The 15,287-nt window shown below is 35.4% G+C and overlaps 1 protein-coding gene across 1 annotated transcript in view; it reads right to left on the bottom strand.

Annotated features, from left to right (window-relative positions):
• The window catches only part of col5a2a (collagen, type V, alpha 2a), a 33,021-nt gene extending 18,014 nt beyond the window's left edge, over window positions 1-15,007 (bottom strand). The window contains exons 1-3 of the mRNA XM_067409333.1: window positions 14,730-15,007; window positions 136-351; window positions 2-18 (exon numbers count right to left, since the gene is read on the bottom strand). Of these exons, the coding sequence (XP_067265434.1) occupies window positions 2-18; window positions 136-351; window positions 14,730-14,826 (330 nt within the window). The 5' untranslated portion in view covers window positions 14,827-15,007. The remainder of the gene's footprint in view (window position 1; window positions 19-135; window positions 352-14,729) is intronic.
• Between the last annotated feature and the right edge of the window lie 280 nt (window positions 15,008-15,287).

The raw sequence follows: 15,287 nt of genomic DNA, 5'->3' as shown, positions 1-15,287 counted from the left end.
CCTTGGCAATTCTCTCCGCTGACGAGTAAAAAGAAAGAGGCAAAAATAGTTGCTGTTTATCTGTTCTTACATTTCAAAACAATACAGTTTTTTTTATTACTTTGTTTTGAAGGTTTTTGTGATGCTCATCCTCACCTGGTCTGCCATTGCCACTGCTATCTGATGTGTCGCAAACAGGACAGCACTCTCCTTCTGGGATTACTACCTTTGCACAGTTAGACACTTCATCACATTGCACCTCGTCACACAAGATGGTCCCGCTGTCACAAACACAGATCCTGCATGGTTCAGGTTTCCAGATGTCTCTGTTTGTGTACACCTGTCCGTTTTCTGTACAGCTCAATTCATCCTCTACAAGCAAAAAAGGTAAATACTATATAAAAAATACTATATATTTGTACACTGTGTGTGTATTAATGATATAAGGAGCTTATATGATAGGTCTTTAATTGAAACACATCAACAAAATACAATAACTTTCTTTTAAAATATCCCCCCTCTTTTTTCCCATGAGTCATTCAGTCTTTTTCCAGCCATATTTTTTCCAAATTCAAATATGCACAATTAAAAGCCTGAATTTTGTATTTATGCTTCATATTTTTCATTCTTTATTTAAAATTATACTTTTCAAAATGGAAAAGGCACTTGTGGAATCACCTGGTTATGTGTGTCATGCCATGCAACTAGTCCAGAAGGCCAGACAGAAGTGTAAAACCAGTGTTGTACCCTGAGAAAGTGGCTGAGAATTACTGGAAAAGGTGATCCCTTGTCTTTTGGAAAGGCTCTTGCTGGAAGGCATGAGCTAATGCTCTCCAGGAAGTCTGATTCATATATACTGTTTCCAGCAGACCTCTACAATGTGCTATTCACACCATCATTGAAATAAATTTAAAATATTTATAATAAACAATTTCCTAATACATTTTTCAAGGAATTAAGAACAAGAATTTTGCTGAACAGCTGTGGCAAATTTTTGTTCAAATTTAGGAATGCAGTTTGCTGCTGTAAAACCAAAACACCAGGTGGCACCCTTGAGCTTCATCCAGCTGCCTTTAATGAAACCTTTTGGTATTTCTGCTCACCTGAAAACTTCATGGATGTTTTTGTACCCCACTATGTGAGAAACTAGGTTAAAATAGTAAGTAAGAACTATGAATGTATCACAATATACTGTAATACTCCAATCTACACAGACAAGGAAATCACCCAAAACCTACATTCTGTAGTAGCAACAAAGTAGGAAAAGATGTAAAAAAAAAACTTTTTAGCGCTATACTCATAAAGAATGTTCATCACGTATTGACTCTGGGATGCAGATCAAATGTGACTACACCTCATAGCTGAGGGGAAGATTCAATCATTAAATTCTGAACTTGAGCATGTCAAAAGTGCGTGCACAAGCTAATGAATAAAAATAGCATAAATGAATTAAACGGATGCATTAGGAGGGTGTTGATTGGAAATACCTTTTTGACCTGAGGGAATGAATGTGTCAGGGCAGGATGCCAAAGGAAACAGAGATCCTATCATGAACACATGGCTGCTGACAACCTCAGAGAACACACCAGCAAATATACCCATTTATATAGTAATGAATAATTGATGATGGGCCATTGAATTATTAGAAATTAATGCACACCTGAGGTGTTAATGCGAATCGGAGTGGCCGTTAGTGTAGCCTTAGCCTACATTATTTTCTAATAATTTAATGGACCTGAGTGAATTATTCCGCTCATATATGGTTAACACACCTCAAGACATTGCTCAGATGTTGTATTTCAAGACATTTGTCAGGTTTTTGTCCTTAAAATGCTCTTATGTGTAAGACTTATTTCCAATTTTGCATCTCATCAATTTGTGGAGGCTTGAGCCATTGATAGCAGACTAATGCTGTTATTAATGCAGTTATTAGAGAGAGAGAGAGAAGTGTTCAGCAGCAGCGTTTCTACTAATAGGGAAACTGTACGTTTATACACTGGTTTCAGCTGGTCCTTAGCTGGTCATGAGCTGGTTTAAACTGGTCAAGTGCTGGTCCTAAGCAACTAACTCCAGTTTAGGACCAGCACTTGACCAGCATAAACCAGCTCAAACCAGCTTCCATGCTTCAAAATATACCTAACCAACATATGCTAAGGGATGTGTTTTTTGTACATAATAAAATATAATTTTGTGGCAAAAACATGCAAATAATGTGTGGTTTTTATCCTATTGTTTATTATATTTATTTGCTTGGTCTGTGTCATTGTGGGTTTTGGTACTTTTGCTGTTGTAGGCTGTAAGGACCTTTTGAAATAACTTAATCATTTGGCGAAATGATATGGACATGTAATGCGGTCAAGACCTGCCTGGAACCAAAGTCTCCATCAAGCAAGTCATTTAACTTATGGAACGCCAAAGCTCGAAAACGTGAGTTTTAACATGTAAACAACGGGGCAACTACGCATTGTTTGCGCATTTTCAATGTGTTGTTTGTGCGTCCAGTAAACAACATGCAAACAACGCATAGTTGACACATTGTTTATGTTAAAATTCACATGTTTTTGAGCGTTCCATATTCACTCTAAAATGCCTGTCGGGCAGCTGTTTAAATCATGCCTATCTCATTGAATGTGGAACATCAAATTCTTCAAAGCTGTTCACCAATCATACAATTACATTTCATATTTGAAATTACCAAATGAAATCTGATGACAACTGTCATACATTTTGTTTCTAAATGCTCAAATCATGACAAAAAACTGCATTTTTCAGGCTGGACCAGCCAGTACACATGCACAGTCCTAAGTATGCGTCTCAAAACACTGACTTTTTCTATAGCAACCAAGCTTTAGAAACAGCAACTGCAGTGATGCAATGACTTTACTAACTGGTGATTAGCTCTTTTATTCTGCCATCCATAGTAATACATCTTTGTATATCTAAAGTCTTTGCTGGAACTAATTTAGCTATGCGTTTCCCTGAAAATAATTGCACTCCTTAGAATGTTCATTAACCAATCAGATTCAAGCATTCAACAACCTAACATTAGTTAACATTAATTAACTATAATAACTTTAGACCGGTGTTTATGCTGATTTTTATATATTTCACTATTTCCAAATTGGAGTATGTGACTTTTGGAGATTTGAGGTAGAGCAGGGTTTGGGGGCAAGCTGGTCAAATTTTATTTATATATCTTGTTTATAGATTCATTGCATAACGACAATGTTATAGTCACATTTGTGCTGTTGGCATGAATAATTACAGTAACATATTCAAGCTGTATTACACATAAAAAACATAAAAAGCACCACTGTCACAGCCCATGGCATTCAAAGTAATTCAGTGAAAACAAATGGAACTACAACACTCATCTAGGATAATCAAATGGTTCGGTGGTAGGAATTTTAGACAATACAGCTGGAACTTACTATTCCCCTGAATGTTTCATAGAAAGGGTGTTTGAGTCATTACAAATTTATGGGAGGGGAACTATCGTTCTCAAGCCACCCCTGAAAACCTTACCATTAAAGGTGAAGAGAAAGCTCACTCTTTCTTTCGGTTAGCTAATTCATTGCAGACTCTGTGCTTTCTACAGCAACGCTTCAAATCCCCTAGTGATGATGATAGCAAAAGCATGGTCCTTTGTGGACCTCTGACGTACATTTTCCACCAGTCTTCCAGTCTGGACTGACCTGACCACACTGAACATGCTCAGCATTACTCCATGTCAGCTAAAGTCTGTGGTTCCCTCCCAAATGCTCAGGCTTCCGTATGAACGGTCTAGGAAAACAATGGGTAGTTTCTTTACAATTTACATCTCCACCAAGATACTGCATTGTAGGAGTTTAACTAATATAAATCACATGTATTTTCCTTTGGTTTATGTGGAAATACTCATAACTTGCTCTGTTCAGGGACTTTGTTGTTGGAACAAGGCTGTATGGGTTAGAAAATGACCTTATGGAAACAGTGACTCATCTGAGTCTGTCTTTCCAACTCCAAGTATATGAGATTATGCGTGTGAGAGAGTAGTCTATAATTCGATAAATAAGATTTGCATCTGAACACCGAACAATGTTAAATTATAACTTGATTATATGATGACTGTAATAACTTTATTGATGAATGATGATGTACGGTAATCACACAATCCAGGAAAATGCTTTTTTTCCCCATAAAGGAAGCATCTGTTTAACTGTTTAAACCAGATAAGTTGCATTCAAACTCCAGGGAAACTTTAAAAGATCTCCAGGCCTGCTTTTTAAACGTCAACGACACAAATAAATTGTGTGTCTCACAGACCTCTGACCTCTCTTGTAATTAACTGATAGAGTTCCCCACAGTTCACACACAACTCCCTCTTTTTGAAGAAGAATCTGTGTGAAAATGGGATGTTGGTGATTTGTCTACATTGTAATTCAGACTGTCACTCCAGACATATAGACCTCAGAGTGACTGTGAAACCTATGATTATTCAAGCCTTGACTCTATGTCCTTGTGGCTACCCTTTACTGAGATACAAATGAGGATCTTCAAATGAAGAGTCACACTGATTTCAGTCTAGGGAGAACAACCTTGTTTGCAAAAGGAAACATGGTTTCCTCTGGTTTGGACATGTCTTTTTTCACCTTTTTTTCTTTTTTGTGCTTTCGATGATGTGCGGTGAGAAACTTGGCCCAGATTTTTTTTTTTTTTGGACTGCATAATTTTATTGCCACATCACACTGTGCTCTAAATCTCTTACCACCAATCCTTGATGAACTAACTTCAATATTTAACTTATTTAATCTAAACTTTTATGCTTGATTAGGCTTAATTAACACAATATTTCAAACGCAACCTATTCTTTAAAAATTATCTACAATTGTAATGCTGAAAGCTATTAATAATGTCTCCCAGGCTTTATTTATTTATTTATTTATTTATTTATCACACAGTCTGAGATATCATGAAATTTATGGTGTCATAATACTTTTGGCTAGAAACAGAGCTGGGGTAGATACAAACTTTTGCTGCAAAGAAATTGATGAAATGGCAAAACTGTTCATGGCATATTTTGTTATTTAGCATTTTTTGAATTTGATTGATTGATTGATTGATTCATTCATTCATTCATTTATTAATTCCTTAAAGGGTTAGTTCACCCAAAAACTCATGTCGTTCCACAACCGTAAGACCTTCGTTCATCTTCGGAACACAAATTAGGATATTTTTGATCAATTCTGATGGCTTAGTGAGGCCTGCATTGATAGCAAGATAATTAACACTTTCAATGCCCAGAAAGCTACACAGCAAAATCTCCAGAGTTAAATCAACTCTGCTCAGAGTACATATGGTCCCTCTCTAAATAGTGTTAAAATAACACTAAAGCAGATTTAAAGTTAATGAGATAATTAAGCAATTAATTAAGTGATGATTGTGCATTAGTGATGAACACCTGCTGTTAACAAGCAGAATCACTGAAGAAAAGAGAAACACAAGAACTACAACTTACTTCAGTCACAGCCTTATTAATTGCTTAATTATCTTAATAACTTTAACTCTGCTTAAGTGTTACTTTAACACTATTTAGAGAGGGACCATATGTACTCTGAGCAGAGTTGATTTAACTCTGGGGATTTTACTGTGTAGATGTATTTAATACAGTTCATGTGACTACAGTGGTTCGACCTTAATGTTATGAAGCGATGAGAATACTTTTAGTATGCCAAAAAAAAAAAAAAAAAAATAACTACTTTATTCAACAATATCTAGTGATGAGCGATTTCAATACACGCTCTGAACCACTGATTCGAACCAAAAGATGTAAAGCTTTGAAGCTTCATGAAGCAGTGTTTTGAAATAACCCATTACTAGATATAATTGAATAAAGTCGGGTTTTTTTTTTTTTTTGGCACACTAAAAGTATTCTCGTCGCTTCATAACATTAAGGTTGAACCACTGTAGTCACATGAACTGTTTTAAATACTTCTTTAGTAGCTTTCTGGGCGTCTGAAAGTGTTAATTATCTTGCTGTCAATGCAGGCCTCACTGAGCCATGAGATTTCATCAAAAATATCTTAATTTGTGTTCCGAAGATGAACGAAGGTCTTGCGGGTGTGGAACGACATGAGGGTGAGTAATTAATGACAGAAATTTCATTTTTGGGGGAACTGACCCATTAATTTGCTTTTTAATAATAACACAATTTGAACTCCTTCACTTTTTATACAAACTCAATATATGTTTAGATGTTGAAGGGTAAATGTGTCTCTGTGTGAGCGTCAGGCAAGATATTTAATTTTTGCAGGTCAGTACTATTCACATTCTTGGCCGAGATCAACAAAATCTCATGACCAGACATAGGTCTACTCATTGCTTTCCTGACCTCTTTTCATGCATCATGAGTGAAACATCTGGGCAGTTAAAAAGTAACTTAAATTTAAAATGTTAATGATTCATCATTATTAAGAAAAAATATACATCAATGTTTTTCCAATGTTTTTTTTTTTTTGGAAATCTCTGGGCATCCTGTGAGGTACAACCCTACTCATTCTTTCCAGGGACTGGAAACATCCCTCCCTTATGTTTCTCTTTGTAGAGTGTTTCCTCCTCTTTGCTTTGTTTGGATGTTGTGAGAGCTTGCAGAGCTTCAACAGCTGGTCTGTCATGATTCTAGCTTACATTACACTCTTTTGGATGGAGAACCTTTAGGCATCAGCGGAGAGGATTTATCTAAACATTTATTTCATGTGACCCCACACTGTGGTACTTCCATTTCAGATCATCCTCTTGCCTCTTTCTTTTTTTCTATCTTGTATTAACTTAAGGACGTCAATCATCAGCTTCAACCTTTGTCATTAGAAGCAACTGTAAACTTGAAATGCATATTGCAATAGTATCTCTGTCTGTTATAGATATTTGAAATCAGCTGTAATGGACATGATCTTATTCAAATAAATGTGAGACTGCAGACTACTCCACTAGAAGGCATCCCACTTGCTCTGAGAAAACCTTTGAAGTTTATAGCGGCTTATATCTTTTTAAAGCATGACATTTAGGATGGTCAAAGGGTCAGCTTAAAGGTCAGTTCTTGCAAAGGCCATAAATTGTATAGACTGTGATACTGGCTGGTTGTGTACAGAGCTTTTAACATATGTACTTAATAATGTATTGCTAAAAGTAACTTTGCAAATACATGTCAACTAACACATTAGAGTATTATTAGATGGTAGTAGACTGACTTAAGCAGAAAGTATACTTCTTTTTTTTTATGCATAGGCTAGTGTACGTGCACAGTTGAACACACAGACTTGCAAAGTATACTTCACTTGATTGTACGCATACACAGGCATTCAACGCATGCTCAAATTGCAATACCTCTATGAGTTGCAACCCATATAAACATCTTTGTGTTCTTTCCTGCTAGAGATGTACAAATAATCTCTTTGCACAATCTTTCGTCTATGTAGGCCTCCATTGTTGCTGTAGCTTGCATATGTTCTGGCCTGTTCTGTTTATGCAGTTTTTGTTCGACTACCTTGTGAATCGACACCCCCAGGGCATGGTTGCCACCTTGTGGATAAAGTAATTATTGTAAAAAAAAGTAAATACGCATGTGCGACCTGTGAGTACAAAGTACGAGTGATTACAAAAATTTGGCAGTGCGTGTTCAGTATGTGCGTACTATTCTGATGACAAAATTCACATCATGCACACTGTTCGCTGACCCTCGCGTACGTGTAAAAAGTGACGTATACTTTGGATACTTTTGGATAGTTCACCCAAAAATGAAAATTTTGTCATAATTTACTCACCCTCAAGTTGTTCCAAACATGTATGAATTTATTTGTTCTGTTGAACACAAAAGAAGATATTTTGAAGAATGTCGATAACCAAACAGTTGATGGACCCCATTGACTTCCATGGTATTTTTTTTTTTTTTTTTCATACTTTGGAAGTCAATGGGGACCATGAACTGTTTAGTTACCAACATTTTTCAAAATATCTTCTTTTGTGTTCAGCAGAAGAAAAAAAATTCATACAGGTTTGGAACAACTTTCAGAATTGACAGAATTTTCTTTTTTGGGTGAACTATCCCTTTAAGGTTAGGGTTTGGGTTAGTAGAATGGGGGTAGTAGATGGGGGACCTTTAAAATAAAATGTTAGCAGATATTAGGCAAACAGCCGACTAATACTCTAATGAGAGTTAGTTGACATGTAATTGCAAAGTCACTTATAGTTAGTAGAACGTCTAAAGTGGACCATCGAAATAAAGTGTTATTTTCATAATCGTATTTCTTTCAGATCTGGTTTTATAAATAAAATAAAACAGACTAAGTGAATCTTTCCAAACTCAAATTAGAAAATAGGAAACAATAGACTCATTGTGGTTTGGATGAGAAATCGATAAGAGAGTCAATGCTTTATGTCCTTTTTCATGATTCCATGGTTATAGTTCTTCTCCTTAGAGCTTTTGAAAATGTCTGATTAGTCATGAGCAGCTGGTTTGACTGCAATGTTTTGTGAGAATACTGTTCTGGATCTAAGTGATTAACTGTAGAGTAATTTCAACACTTCTAATCATTTGACCAGCAGTCCAATGTATCTATATAGAAATACCATTATATTAGCATTATTACATGTACCATTACACTCTAGGAAAAACAAAAATCATATATTCAGTCTGTTTCTGACTGTTTAGAGATACAAAATACTGTAAGATATTTATTCAAATATATTATATTATTAAAAATGTTTCAGTTGGCAAGTGTTAATCAAGCCGAATCAAACAAAAGTTTAGGTTAAATATTGAAATTAGTTCATCAAGGACTAAGATGTATTAAGTAAGGGTTTTAGAGCACAGTTTGATGTTGCATTGAAATTATGCAATTAAAAAAATGCACTTTTCATAGGGGTCATGTATATAAGTTGCACTTGTTACCCGCAAAACTACACTCACCAAGCAATTGCATGGGGACTTTAAGCGCACTAACAGTAAAAATACTTCATTAGAGAATCCTTATTGACTGAGTAAATGTAAGACAATAAGAAGAGGTAGATTTGCTGTAACCATTATGGGATGGCATGGGAATTATATCATTGCTCAGACCTAGACATTACTCAGCGTTCTCTCCAGAGGAAATGCCAGTGTGAGCGACTTCCTGCTGTGAAGATACAAAAATGAACTAACTTACAAGGTGGAAAAATGTCTCTCTCGTGAATGTGTTTTTGAACTTTAAGCTCCTGCCAGACTGAAGTTCTGTGCCTGGATCACATTTTCTTCCTTAATATGATATATGAAATGTTTTGGCAACATTGATTTATTGGATACAGAAAGATTATGGCTAGTTTATTTGAAGGATATATGAACAATGTTTAACATCTGTTCAATGTAAAAAGTTCTGGGATTTCTTTAATTTAAACAGTATGAGGAAGTAATTGGTATAATTGGCCTAATATTTACAATAATTGAGTGTACACTGGATATACAAATGGTTTGGCAAGTAACAGAACAAGAATGAAACTCATTAACAGTAATTTGGTCATTCCTTGATTTTCATTTTGTGAGCCACTTAAAACTGCAGCTCTATTTTGTGTGTGTGTGTGTGTGTGTGTGTGTGTGTGTGTGTGTGTGTGTGTGTGTGTGTGTGTGTGTGTGTGTGTGTGTGTGTGTGTGTGTGTGTGTGTGTGTGTGTGTGTGTGTGTGTGTGTGTGTGTGTGTGTGTGTGTAAAACCAATAGGTATTTCAAACAAATAAAGATTAAATATATGATTTTCTAATAGATCTCTGTCATTTACAAACTGATATGTGCAACTGCCACATGGCATCTCAGGACCACAGTGTCTTTTTCACACGCTATTGGAATCTAATCTTATTGTGTCCATGACTCAATAAACTGTGCAGATGTTTCCATACAAACTGGGCTGACTCAGATGGCCTAGTTATGACTTTATGAAGTGCAGATATTTGCTTGTTGAAAAGCACAATGTGTTCTCATGTTGAGAGTTCTCATTTTTCTCTAGAGTGGGCTCGGTACAATGATACAAATGAGTAAATACTACAAAAAAGCAGATTTAAGTTTTAGCAAGAATATAAAAAAGTGATATTTTATATTTTTAGTCCTCAATTCAAGCTTGATGATTTAATTGATTACATTTAATTTGATTTAATATTTTACTTGGAATGGAACAATGATTCTTTGAGTAAGTATCAAGTTATAAAATTAAGTAAAACCTACTCAACTTTCTGATATTGGTGTTCCCATCATGCACTGGGGCATGAATAATTAAGGTTGCATTTTTACTGTTTTCTAGCTGTATTTACACTATTTTATTATTGCTTTTGTTGTTAGGTTTAGTAACTTGCTGTTTTGTGACATCTGGAGTTAATTGTCTACTCAAAATTGGGTACCTCATTAAATTGTTTCAAACAAAGAGTGAGTTATACTTGAAACAGAGTACTGCAAAGTAAACTTCCAATGAGTAAGTAGAAATTACTTAGCAACCTCTAACTGGCCAAGTTAAATGTGCTTGCTCTCTTTGTTCATGTTACATGCTGTAACTTAGTTAAGTAAATTTTACTTAATTCCATTTGAAATTTACAGAATTACAAGTTCTGCAATAAGAGTATAACTAAATGTGGATACGTTAAGGATCTCTCATAGCCCTCTTTCATAGCCCACAAATGTTGGTATGCATTCAAACTCAATTTGAATTAAAAACGAACTCCTCTGTTTAGCCTTCAGTCCCTGTTCCAGCCTGAATGACATCTGTTTCATTTTCAGCACACTGTAGATATAATTATAAGGCTGAGTTCTATTATTCACTGGCAAAAGTCAAAAGTAATGTGGAATAGTTATGTTGAATGATCTTATGGCCTGAATCCAAATCCTGTGTCATTTCATCTTGTCATAATATATTTTCAAGCTGGGCAGCCATAAAGGACTTTATGAACTTTAGGTATCAGTATCAACTTTAAGCATTGGTATCAATGCCATCATGATACTGTTAATTTCTCATATTGTGAGAATCTTGTGAATGGTATGGCTGTGTGTTAGTTAAACAGACGAGGAATCAGTTTTTTTAAATATTACTCACTCTTTTAGTATTACAGATGCACTACAGCAGTGGATAATTGGGGTAACTTTTTCCACTTCTGGGAGGCCAGGTGGGCTAGTAAAAATGAGGCAGTGGATGTGATATGGTTCAGTTAGAAAAATGATCTTGAAAAATCTGTCCTTCAAGGAATAGTTCACCCAAAAATTTTAATTCTATCATTATTTTACGCATTCTTACATTGTTCCAAACTTGTGATTTTCTTTCTGCTATGAAACACAAAAGGTGACTTTTTGAAGAATAGTCAGGCCATATATAGTTTTGTGTAAGTGATTATGGGAGTGTCAAGCTCCAAAATTAAAAACTCCAAAATTAGAAGAAAAAAATGGTGTATTGTAAAAATTTTAAAGACATGAAATTGAAATAATTACATTTTTTTTAGTTCTCCCAAGTATTAATGATAGAAGTAGTGATGCCTAATTTGAAAATAAATTATGCTTTTGAGTCAGACCTTATCAACAAATGTTTGAAATTTTATTTCTGTTCACAAAACCTGCATAAATGAGTCATTAACTACTAAAGTCATACAGGTTTGGAACGATGAGGAGCGTGAGTAAATGATGACACAAGTTTCATTTTTGGGTGACTAGTGCTTTAGCCCGGCCTATCCACAAAATAATCAGTATATGAAATATGCTAATCTGAGCTTCTTCTATTATCCATGGTTTAGACCCATGTAGCAATAACAGACAAACAGATAGGACTAAAAACTTAAATAGGCCAAATCCAGATGAAATCCAGACCAATTGGAACAGCTGTGTAAGCTTATGAACTGTCTCAAGGGGAGTTCTCATCATTTTCTCCACTGCCAACCTCTGCATTCTCTACACAGTCATGTTTGGCATATGCATGTCTCATTCTCCTTGCTTCCTGATCCCGTAAGACTGCCAAAAGGATATTTGAAGGTTTTTCACTACATCTATTGAACATGAGGCTGAAGGTTTGCTTGCACATGACAAACAAAATATACAACAGACTTTGCTGAGCTATTATATTATATAGTGGTAAAATATCAATTGCTCTCAGTTTGTAACCCCAATTGTCTTCAAGCCTTTGCTGTTCGAAGACACAGTGTTCTTTACATCGACTACGACTTCCTCCACAACCACGTTTTAGGCAACATTTGTTTTAATATTTTACAAATACTGCCAAAGCAACCAGTTTAACATCTGGAAGTCATCCCCCAGGCTTGCATTTGCTGACTGCCATAATTTACTTTATAAGTAGTTCCCATGGAGCAGTCTCAAGAGCGCGCTGAACATTAAAAATACATCCTCTAAATTGTTTATTCCATAGAGACGCCCAGTGTCATCTCTGCGGGAGATCAAAGATTGTACAGTAAAGGTTATAGAGTTAAAAATTGGTGTCATGTGGAGAATAGGGTTCTCTCTCACTCTCTCTCTCTTTCTCGCTGTCTCTTTCCCTCCCTCTTGCAGGACCAAAGAGGCATGTAATCGAGTCATAGCTCAAAAATGCAGCACATGTTTTCCATCAGCACATAAGCTGTGGACTTGGTCGAATGCACATATTTGGATATTTAGCTGTAAAGTGAAAACACCCTATTTGTTGTAATATAATTGATGTGGCAATAACAATTGAAACCAGTTTTTTAAACAAAAAAAGGGCATCCATGTAAAATACAGAAAAATAGAATAGCACAGAAGGCTACACAACCTTATAATGAAAAAGTCCAATCAACAGTATAATGCTCGAAAGACGATCTTTTGTTTGGATCTGAGGGAAATTACAATGTTTCTCACTTTATTGTGAGAAGTAATTTGTGTGCATTTGTTTAAACAAATTTACATAAAATTACACATTATCCACGAGATTAGGTGTATTTAAAACGGTTCCATGAAATAATGCTCAGATGAAAAGAGGTTCGGATGGGTCACGTGGAACGGACGAAGAACAGAACAACTTCACTTGGACTTTATGTGGTGCGTGCTGCCATTGAAATGCCTGTGTGAAAGGACAGGATGAGAGAAACTGCATCTTTTATGCATTAGATAGAAAAATTCTAGCAACCTAACCACATTTGCCTGAAAGCACATTTAATTATTTTGTTGTTTTGTTTTTCTGGAGTAATTTTCTTCTTTTTACGTTGCGTAAATATTACCATTGTAACCCAACTATTTAGAAAGAAACAGCTGCTTTCAGTTTAAATAGCTTGAAACCAAACAAGACATTTTCTTCAAGTGACTTTAGTTAAGTTGCTAATACTTTATTTTGATCTGCTTTAGATGTTCTACTAACTATAAGTAACTTTGCAACTACATGTCAACTAACTCTCATTAGAGTATTAGTAGACTGTCTACTTAATATTTGCAAACACTTTATTTTGATGCACCCCAACAGACATTCTACTGACTATCAGTAACTTTACAACTGCATGTCAACTTATTTACTAACCCAAACCCTATAACCTAACAGTCTACTAATATTCTAATGAGAGTTAGTTGACATGTAGTTGCAAAGTCACTTATAGTTAATAGACTTTCTAAAGTGGACCATCGAAATAAAGTGTAACCTTTAAGGTTTTTTTCTTTTGGAAAACTTAATTGATTGTATTTGCAAAGTACTATAGAGATTAACATAATTATGAGACTATTTATAACTTGTTCATTGGGCGTATTCAAATTTTAGAGTAATGCTACAAAAAAATATAAAATTTTCACCTAAAAACATTACTTCTTAGCCCAAAAGTGCACAAACTGGTGTAAAAAATAAAATCTCTTTTTACAAATAATGCCATTATAATTGTGTATATTCGCTCTATTATTAACTATTATTATTATTATTTAATTTTGTAATGATTATTTACCACAAGGTGGCGCACTGCCTGTGATACCCCAACAATAGGATTTCAATCCAAGAGGCACACATAAAACATGTTGTTCAGATACGCATATATCAAAATCTGCTAAACATTCAAGATCAAGAGAACCTCCCCAGAAGTGTTGTGTCTGGTGACATCATTTAAGGAAAAATATACGTCACATGTTTGAAATGCTCTAAACCGGGGCATGACTGAGGTAATAGCACTCAGGTGTTTTCTCGACTGGTGTTTTTTTCTTTCTTTTTTTCCCCTGCATGTTCAGAGTCAGAGCCTTACTCATAATATCCTCACACATCTGCTCTGCATTAGGATGCAAGATGTGTTTCTGTAGAGACATGTGAGCACAGTGCTAAAGCTGAAATCGATTCAGCAGATGTGAGAGGAGGATATTGATGCGAGTAGAAAACAAATCTAATGGTGCATGTTGAAGAGTCAAGAGTAAACTGTGTCACAAAACTCCTCACCATTAATCATGTTACAGTATGGTGACCACATGGCATAACTTGCTGGTCACAACCAAAGTACAACCAGATCTCCAACTTATGGAATAACTAGAGATGCTTGCTTGTCAAAAGTACAGCCAAATCTTAAGCAGATATATGCAACGTCCTTTAAAATTAAGCTCCAATTTTTCAACAGTTAACATTTAAGCAGTTTTATATTCAAGTAAAGACATTTTATATACCTAAATAAACCTTACTGGTAATAATAATAATAATAAAATAAGACTAGTCCCATGTCTTTACAACAAAATCAAAAGCATCAGATTTAGCAACAGCACAATTAGCTTCATGAATTAACAGCGACTTACCACCGTTTTGTTCTTGGCATTTCACAAATTGTAAAAACGCCAGAGATAAAGCCAGAAACAGGACAGTCCTATAAGGCTGAAAGATCATCATGCCCATATCAAAGACATGAGCTGTTCTTGTGTGCAAAGTAACAGGGAAGAGGAAGGAAAAAAAGAGTCCAGGTTATCGCTGCACCATGAAGACAGACTGAGGTTTTTCCTGCTCAGAGCAGCAATCAGACCCAGCCCCACTCTCCACTGCCTCTTTTTTAACAGCTTTAAGTAAGAAGAATGCTGCCAAGCCTAATTTTCCTCCCCCTTTTGTCAGTGCTCTCTCATAAGCATCCACTCTAGCTTTGTAGAATTACACTGTATGTTCCTCATGAGTCATGACTATTCTTTAAAGATTGGTTGTTCTTTGCTAATATTGTATAGTGTAACAGTAATTCTTGATTGTAATGTAATGTAATGTTAGAGTCTGTTGCTAAGAAGGACGGTTAAACTGGCTTTATGACAGTCTTAACTGAGCTGACTTTACTGCCGTTGCTTATAGGCTCTCTTTTTACAAGGGAACAAGAA

This window comes from Chanodichthys erythropterus, chromosome 14, assembly GCF_024489055.1.
Source record: "Chanodichthys erythropterus isolate Z2021 chromosome 14, ASM2448905v1, whole genome shotgun sequence".
NCBI classification, from domain to species: Eukaryota; Metazoa; Chordata; class Actinopteri; order Cypriniformes; family Xenocyprididae; genus Chanodichthys; species Chanodichthys erythropterus.
The sequence above is the reverse complement of the archived record's forward strand: the minus strand, read 5'-3'. Positions and strand labels throughout refer to the sequence as shown.